Genomic DNA, 9786 nt, shown 5'->3' on the forward strand with positions numbered 1-9786 from the left:
TGTGTTAATTTTAAGTAAAGTGAGTGTAAGTGTTGATGTTGGCCTGTTTCCTCTGGACTTCTCATTATGGTTCTTTTTTTTTTTTTAACACTTCTCTTCCTTATCTCAGTTTTCCTGCCCTCTTCCTTTGGTCAGTAAACATTGTTATAGAACAGTATAAGCATACACACTGAACAACATGGACACATCACCTCACAAATATACACACTCCTTTTTAAAATCAATGTTATCTCCATAATGGGGTTGGGGCATCTGAACAGCAACACAAGGTTGTCAACAGCTAAATCAAAGTGTGCTTCCCTGTGCTATAATCAGAGGAATGCTAAGTCTACTCTCACCTGTTTTTGGGGAAATAGTCATTAAACATTAACTAGACTCACTACCATACATAAATGTGTACTTTTTACTGTAATGAATGTGTGCAACTAGTTTTGAACACAAATTTTCCGTAAATTAATTATGATTGGGGGTATACCAGAAACAAAGGCAGTTCTTGGCTTTGTTTCTGCTTTGAAGTGTGACTCTACAGGAATTTACATGAGTCACACTTGATGGTCACAAATATCAAAGTGTGGAAAGCTAGGGAAGTATTCAGAATGTTTTTTTTCCATTGCGCACAAGGAAAAGAACCTGAATGTTGTTTTCAGTTTTATCAAGGCACCCACACCCTGCTAACCCTTGCATGCCCCTGATATCTTACACAGCATAATGTAACATGTCAAACAGAGTCAATTTAATTTGTCTGTTGGACTTTGTTTACTTGAGTGATTGCATGCCATACTATAATAATCTCAGAGTTGACTTAGTACATTTTGGTTTATTTGGCTCTCATTAATTTTTGTCTCTGTGAAACATAGTGCACGTCATATAAATCAGCCCATTCTCTGTAAAATGATAGGACATTATAAAATATATAATCAAACTACACATAACATTTAACCATCTAAGATAAATGTTTTGCAAATAAAAAAAACAACACATTTACAAAATGTGACAAAAAATTAAAGGCGTTTTAAACAAGGGCAAATTAGGGGATGGAGAATAAAAGGAAAGGAATAAAAAAAATGTTATTACAATGAAGGAACCGAGATGCTACTCTAATACCAAGCTGGGAAAAACCGCAGTCACTGCAGTTTGCAGTTTGGCATTCAATTGGCTACTAGTCACCATGGTTTGACTTCAGTGTTGTAGGAAAGAAAAATTGTAGAATTTCATTGGCTACTGCTGTATTGTGCTGAAGTGGTGGTGGTTGCCTTTATTTTGGCTCTGGACCCTGACTCTTCTTGCCAGTATGTGACCCCGAGTGGTAGCAATAGAAATGTGATCAGTATACAATAATATGATCTTTTGTTTAGATATTTAGCAGTTAACAAACACTAATTTCAATTAAATGACCACAAGTGACACATTTCTGTACTACATTGCCACTGATTCACAGATGAAATCCATTCTGTAGTTGGGCCTAATAACCACATCACATCTATCTAGTCCAGGAAGAGGGGCCTAAGTATCAACAGTACAGTTAGAACTGAAGAATAATGTAATAATCAGAAATAACTGCACCCAGCGTAGCTTAGGTTATCCCCCTTGAACAAGCAGTGTTTGTATTGGCAGTGGAGAGTCTGTGACCCTATGAATGACATCATGCAACATTAACAAGGACTTTGGGATGTGATAAAGGGTGTCACACCACCTCCCGAGACTTCCTGATGGCACAGCACAAGAGCATGCTAAAGATCATCCCAAACACCTGAAAGAGATAGGAATAAGTATATTACTTGTGTTTGTATAGGTTCATGTCTTTACTGTTTTCATCTTCCGTGGCAGCAGACATTGAAATTTGATGAATTACAGTTAAACAAATCACACACTTACCATAACAACACCAATGGTGATGCCCACTCCTCCTATGATGTGAAGTTTTGAGTCAAATACCTCATCAATGGCGTCAGGACAGCTCTGCAGAAGACATGCATGATTCTTTTCAACTTTCTCTCTAAACCTATGCTGAACGTGACTTGTGGTATGGCGCATATAACAGACAGCCTGAGAGCATGCAGGCGCCAGTAAACCATTGTTGCCATGGTAACACTGCAAAGAGACTGAGGAAATTAGTCTGCAAAAGGAAGACTGATAAACCCTTGACACACGTCAGACCATCATTATGTATTTGACATACAGTAATTGCCCCGGCTCTCACAGCTTAAGGATATCTGACTTCTTTTAGATCTATGGGTCGTCTCCCAGCTTGAAACATATTTTTCTTTCTCTCTTTCTTGACTAAAGTACCTGCCAGTGTTGGCATCCAATCTATACATACATTCAGGGTTGTTGTACCTTAGTAATGAGCACTTCAAGCGGCTCTCCCTGGGGACAGGTTTCTTTGGCAGTATCTGCTACAGTACCAGTTGGACCGCAGCAGTTCAGCTATAAACATACAAAATCATACCTTTAGAGAATAAGATGACTTGCAGAAGGAAAACATATATCTCTTACTACAAGTATTCCTGTGAAAGAAATAGTTCAACACTTTGGTTCAAACTTTAGTTTCGAAAGTCTTGTGGTAAGATTGAGGTTGCCAGGCAACCAGTGGAAATACTGCACAGACATACTTGATGCAGGTATAAGCTATTATTCATCAGGAAATACTTAGAGGACAAATTGTTTCTGTTTGTGTTTCTGCAAAAATTAAACAATTAAACGAGATACAACATGAGCTTTAAAGGAGATGGGTGGCATGTTTTTGTCCTTGGGGGAGTTGTTTCCACCTACTTGAAGTTTTTATGCTAAGCTAGGCTAAGCACCTCCCATCTCTAGCTGTACTCTTTATGCACAGACACGAGAGTGGTATCGATATTCTAATCTAATGCCCGCAAAAAACTTTCTTTTAAGTTAATTATGCTGAATTGACACTCTGTCATCATAAACATTATGGATATCTTGTGGTCAGTTTTGAAAAGTCCCATGTAAAAGCATTGCATTCACTTGAAAATACCTTTTATGCCAGATTCCTTAGATAAAATCTGAGTCAAATCCAATTAGAATTATTCAGTCTGAGTCAGAAAGAGACAGAAATGGAGCAGAAAGGGCTCACCCCGGTTTGAATCACCCGCAGTGTCTCTCTGAGGCGTTCATCCTTTGTTGCCTTGAAGTTGTTGTAGGTCTGCATGTAAAATGTTGTGATGTCATTCACCACCTGCAACATAGCAGCAAGGAAGAATTATTTAATATACATCACTAAAGCAGACAAATGTAACATATGTTCATAACGCCCTTTTAATCCTTACAGCAACATTTTCAGTTATTTCACTTACTTTGTTTTCCGTGGCTGTACTTGTCATTTGGTGGTTAATTTCATTTTTTAGCTTGTATTTTTTTCTACCTGGTGCTTTTTCTTATTGTAGTGCTTCTAATGTACTTCATTATCTATGTAAAGTACATGTAACTTTCTTGAAAGGTGTTATACAGATTAAATATCAATGGAACATACTGATAAAGTAGTACATTACCTTGCTTTGGTTGGAAAATACCCAGATTCCGGCTGCAACCTCAATGGCAAATATTATAAGCAGGAAGAAGAAGAACTGCGTCGAGGAAAGACAAAATTAAACTCAGCTCACTGTGCGAATGTGTGCCTCTGAGCATTCATGTGCCCATGTCTTTTTTGTGCATGTGTGAACACGTAAGGTCATTTGAGTGTAGCTGAACCCAATTTACATACGCTCCTCCTCCTGAGAGATTTAGTACAAGAAGATTAGGACCAGACAGGGCAGTAGAGAGGGAGGGAGGGAGGTAGTGCAAGAACAAGTACAGACACTCTTCTCTGGCCTTGACACTGTTCAGTAAACAATGATGAAGGCAGACATTTTGTATTTCTTAGTGCGCCCAAGGTCACTCTACAATCCACACTTGCTAAATTGAGATAACAAGTCCAAGTGCTGCTGAGTGAGATCTCTACAAGAAGACCTTGACATGTAAAAAGAAACTGTTGGTTTTCAAGAGTTTGAATTTTGCTAGTTTCTGTAAGTGAATAGAAATTAATAAAACCAGAAGGTAGAGTTCCATGAAGAATTAAAAAAAGTGGTACGAACCAGTCCCAGCATACAGGGGGACTCCTGGATGGCCCCACAACATCCCAGAAAACCCACCACCATCATCAGTGCTCCAGCTGCTATCAGGATATATACACCTGAACACACACAATATGTATATTTATATAAAAGATGCATACAAGAATACTTAGTGTTTTACAGAGCACACATAAACTTTGCTTAAATGTTAATGGAAAATGTTCGTGCACAAGGACTGAAAGCGTCTTACCTGTGTAAAACACATACGGAGAGTCTGATCCTTCAAACAGGCCTTTGGTCTTTGGGTCTAATCTTAGCCAAAGGCCTATAGCAAAGACAGCAGTGCCTGCAAGCTGGAAAAAAAACAAACATATATATTTTTACAGACAGTACTGCAATTAGTTATTTAAGTAGTCCATGCATGCTGCACACTGTTTGCTCAGTAAAAGTTCAGACATGTTTCATACATCTGCCCTTTCCATATAAATGCATATTTCCCTCTTGTCAACTTAGTCGGCTGATTATTATTTTACCACTACAGTTCACAATTATCTCATTGCTTTCAGAATTTAAAACTTGGCTGCTTCCACATGTCATTTCAAATTTGCATTGACGGGCCCCATCTGGAATCCTTCCCCAAGTCTCATCCTTAAAGTTTTTCTGTTCAGTTTTCAGTCAAGGAAGAGGTTTCTGCAGTCCCTCATGTCATATCCAAATCTTCACTTATGTCTAGTCTCCTCTGGGGTAAATTGCTTTTCTGGCTTCATGTGGCTATTGTCCCTGTTGTTCTGCTGTATATCAGTAGAACCAACGCTGGTATTTATCTACGCACATCACGGTTCAATACCTCTGCAGCATCACTTTTCTAATAAACTCACCGAAAATTACACCCAGCTTTTCAACTCTTGATAGAGATAATACTTGGGGGACATTGGACAGATTGCAGAGAGACAACCGCAGCAGCTAACAGACATTTGTAACTCCTGACCAGTCTGATCTTAATACTGCAGTGGTTCGACATACACTGATAGTGAGCATGTTATGGTGTACAACGTGAACGTGTACATGTGGGTGTGTCTGTGTGCAGTATTTGTACATGCGTCCACCTTGGAAACAATTACCAGTCTCACAATCAGAGAAGAGAGAGACGAGAGGAAAAAATAAGGTTCCTTTGCATTTTTATGTTCAGATATTTCCTTATTCATCAACACATATTTAATATTAAGTTGCATGTGAATCTAACAACACATAGCTGTGTGTATGTTATTATGAATGCCTGTTATACTCTGCAACACTAATCTGTAAACAGATTAGCATGAAATTCCATTCTTTACGTCATAACTGTCTGTGCATGGTGCCATATTGTGTAATGTGCAAGCACAGTCACTAACTTACAAGCCTTGTGAGGACAGACAGGTCAGTGAATTTTTAACTATGAGCACTTCAGTGCAAGATGGCTCTTTTATTAAAGGGGCGTGTGCGCTTGTGTTTCTGTTTTATAGTCTATCGTTCATTCGACTATTTTTCTGTGTACGCTTTCTGTTGTATAATTTGTTATGTTCCACTGCAAAATGGTGAATTAGAGCAAACCAGAAACATGCAAATCTGATAATACTGGTTGAGGACGTTTTTCCACCTCTCTCTCTCTGTCTCTCTCTCTCTCTCTCACACACACACACACACACACACACACACTCGAACACGCACAACACAATAACATACAGCAAAAAGTAAAGTACACTTACCCAAAAGAAAAAGTTGAAAACAAACATGAGATATTTCAAACACTTGATTCCTCCAGTGACAGTCATGTTGATTCAGTCTACACACCGTACCACTATGAGTGTTTAATAACCAACTTCTTCTTGGGAGGAAGCAAAAGCATAACGTAGTTTTTTTCAAAAATGGTGGAAAGGAAATACGCTCTCAGTGCCACACCTTCATACAATCATCTGATCATATAAGTGGGGGAGTGGCAAGAGGAATAGTGTTACTTGGGAATCTGACCTTCAATGTGTACGTGATAATAATTCCTGCCTCTGTTCCTTCTTGTTCCCTGTTCATGCATGTACAGTGTCTGTGTCTACAACTAGTGCATGGGTGCAATCGTGGGCATACAGGGTTTTATGATCTGGGAGATAGCAGCACAGAAGGCTCAGTTCAGTCACATTGACATAAAACGCTTTCCAAACAAGCTGCATAGCAGCAAATGTATGGCTCTGGTGTCTGAACTGTGTGCGACTGTAGTTAGTAGGCTACTCTCAAATATGACTAATTCCCTTTTCTTCTCCCGGAAGCCATTATTATTAGGAGAGGTTTGTGCACAAGGTTGATGCACTGACAAAAAGCTGGACATGGGAACTCTTTTTGTGCCCAGACTGAGCTGTAATCTGATATGTGTGTCATGTGACTTGTGGCTCCATGAACAGGATGTGACTAAAGTGTGTCACATCTTCAGATCTTGCTTAATTCATCTCAAAAGGGGAAAATCCACACTTCATGACGATGTGACTTTCTAGCAAGCTTTGTATTGACTTTAAATTGACAGACTAGAAACTGTCGATCGTTAAAGAGTTATCACTGAAACAGCATTTTTCTGTAATTGATTAACTCAGTGACTTTTTGCCTATTGGAGTCCTTTGATTGTTTTTGTGGCTCATTTCTCTCTCATTCTCACATACACACACCCTGTGGGAAACCCCTCTCTGCCCTATAATGAATGGTTATCCTTGTCTATGTATAGCTGCACAGATTAGAAACGTTCATAAAAGGGCAAAACATCCACTTGAAAAAAAAACACACACACACACACACACACACACACACACACACACACATCACAAACAGACGGACACAGCATGACACCCCTTGCAGGCTTAGTAGAACACAAATAGCCTATGTGGGATTTCCAGGATTCCTTCTCACACACGCATACAAACACAGGCTGGCTGCCTGACATGCGCAACTCTTCGCATCACGTGACGGAGCAGAAGTCTTAATAATTATTGTTATATCAGTCAAATTCTCCACCACAATAAAGCCACCCCCTCCCCACTGCGATTATTAAAATGCCGTGCGCGCAAACTCCAGAGTGTAGTCTGCGCGATGGAACTGGGTCACTTGGCCACTGGGGATTATTCTTCCAGCCCGCTCAGTCTCCACGAGCATCGGGACACTTTGTGTTTGGTGGCGGCCGGAGCCAAAATCATGCGAGGGGCTGCTCGGAATAAACTGCGATAAGTAGCCCCGGGCTCTGAGCGAGTGCTCGGCACGACTCCGCTTCTGGGACACCGTATAATTTCACTCACTATAGTAACCTGCTCTCACGCGAATGTGCATGCACGCAAAGCTCACACACGTCCACACACACACACACACACACACACACACACACACACACGACAGACACAGACTGGATGTGCATTTTTTTCTGTGAGAACACTACGTTTTCTCGCTCGCAACTCACCCAGAACACCAGGTTGAAGGCAAACATCAGGTATTTGATGCACATCTCTCCTCCCGACAGCGCAGCCATGGCGGTAGCTACTTGAGCTGCGGATCACACTTGCGCTGGTACCACCGATCCAAGCCGACGGTAGAATAGAAGAGGAGACCTTCTAAATAACATGCAGTGTGTGGAATGAGGTTATTTTGCCGACGCGCCGCCGGCACTGATACGCGCGTCGTGCTCTGCGCGCCTGTAGTGGTCCGCCTCCACAGAGAACTGCAAAGGCAGAGCTTCCTGTAGCTCTGTCTTTCTTTCTTCTTCTTTGAAACATTGCTTTCCATTTTGTTTGTTTTTTTTAAGCAGCTCTAAATTTTGATTTTGTGTTAAAAATCAAAACGTGTTTTTTTTTTTTTTTTTTTTAATTTAAATTTTTTTTTACTTTTCCTGTCGGTTTTTTTTGTGGGACTTTTCAGTGATGTAACGAGGTTGATATTCTTTGTAGCGTTTCCATCGCAGTAATCGTCCTCATATCTCTATATAGGGGCTTTCAATAGCATTTGTGATACTCAGTAGGAATTTTTAACTTTTATTGTACGTGTATTTATTTCTAAATATCTCCTTGTAGCATTAGGCACTACGTGTCTTTAAAGTAGCCTTGGATTATCTTACCTCTTTTTCTAACTGTAGCCTGTAACTCTCATAGCCAAGGGGAACCTATGTCTTTCCTGCACACAGTGGCACAACGATGCACTGGACGGCAGCCTGCCGTGGGCTCTGTGGCCGCGAGTTCCTGCAGCACCCTGGGCAGTGCGATGACGTAATTCTCCCAGAATAAGAAAAGCGCGTTCGCGGATTGAATATACTGTACGTGAATGAACACGGCGCGCGAGCATGTCCTCGCGAGCAACGTATCTCCCAGACAGCACATGATGTACACACCCACACACCGTGGTCAGCCTCACTTTGCTAAAAACACCAGTTCTACAAGTTGTAGTATTACTTATCTTGGCTTCTGCATGTGGTGTAGGTTTTGTTGTCTTTGTTGTCTGTAAATGCTGCATCACACTTTAGATCCACAGTGATATATATCTATCTATACATACATAAATATATATTATTGGGATTATTGGGCCATACCTTCTAATAAATGGTTATAAAGGGTTTATTTGGATTGTAAATATGTGCTTTATTAATTGTTAATCAATGATTAACTAACATTGAATAGTTCCGTTATAAGTCATTTTTAAGAACCTTAACCCTGTGGGAACCAGACTTGAAAGATTGTTGTAAAGAGAAAAAAAAACTATATTTATTACTCATTACCATTTATACTTACATATGAATCCTTTACTTTTGCTGATGGCTTATTACTAAGTACAAAACCCACTTTATTAATGGCTTTATTACCATTTTAAACTACAGAATAGACAGTTGGAAATCCACGACCCTTTATCAATGACGCACTAACATTTGTACCTGTAGACCTGCTGGCCTGTTAGAAAGCAAGAGAGACGTGAGTGGAACTGCATGACCAGCCACGATTACAACCATTTAAAACTGCATTAAACAGACATGTTTTTACTAAAACATTTTAAAGGCCCTGCAGGTGTTTTCAGTTATTTTGTCTGATTAGGCCTCGGCTCAGGTTGAAGATGGGTGGAGGGTAATTCCTAAGAAGGGAATTACATGAGGTGAAATTTGTCCCTTCCTTTCAGATGCAACAATCAAGTCAATTAACCACAGTCTGTACATACTGAAACAGTCTTGAGAAGAGGTCACAGTTTTGTTTGTCATGGAAGACATTTTGACATGTCATAGCAGGAAAAGCACAGGTGCAGATAAAAAACAAGCTCACCGTTTAGGTGAGCTCATTCCAGAGGCCTGGTATTGTGCCTGGTGGCTCACTGGCATTGGCTTACAGGGACACTTGATGGAACTGAGCCAATCATTAATGAAATGTGTTTCACTCAACATGTGTTATTCAGGCAGAGTAATTAAAATCACTTGTGTGTGTTTGCCTTGGCTGTTCGGGGCCTTAAATTACCTACACACCCATGGGCCACCACTGCAGGTGTTTTCTCCTAATATGCATGATTAGATCTCTTTTCAGGACTATGTGGATGTGTACAGACTGTGCTTGAATGACATACATTCTTACTCTCTGGTTAGATTTGTTGTCAGGGCAGACCAACTTATATCTGTATCATAGTTATTTGTATATTGAACTTGGTTACAACAAAGCTTAACTCGATGTTGACCTGAGGAGAA

The 9786-nt window shown here is 40.2% G+C and overlaps 1 protein-coding gene across 2 annotated transcripts; it reads right to left on the bottom strand.

Annotated features, from left to right (window-relative positions):
- Positions 1-69: 69 nt before the first annotated feature.
- Positions 70-7780, bottom strand: cd9a (CD9 molecule a). Of its 2 annotated transcripts, none has more exons than XM_040132734.1 (8): positions 7537-7780; positions 4321-4423; positions 4092-4189; positions 3510-3584; positions 3095-3196; positions 2338-2427; positions 1876-1959; positions 70-1750 (listed from the first exon to the last, which is right to left on the bottom strand). In XM_040132734.1, exons 1-8 carry the CDS (start codon positions 7603-7605, stop codon positions 1685-1687), a joined length of 687 nt encoding a protein of 228 aa, XP_039988668.1. In that variant the 5' UTR covers positions 7606-7780; the 3' UTR covers positions 70-1684. The 2 variants fall into 2 exon arrangements, with proteins under 2 accessions (XP_039988668.1, XP_039988669.1); XM_040132735.1 differs by lacking the exon at positions 7537-7780 and adding an exon at positions 5816-6303.
- Positions 7781-9786: the final 2006 nt, after the last annotated feature.

This window comes from Xiphias gladius, chromosome 8 (genome assembly GCF_016859285.1).
Source record: "Xiphias gladius isolate SHS-SW01 ecotype Sanya breed wild chromosome 8, ASM1685928v1, whole genome shotgun sequence".
Taxonomy (NCBI): Eukaryota; Metazoa; Chordata; class Actinopteri; order Istiophoriformes; family Xiphiidae; genus Xiphias; species Xiphias gladius.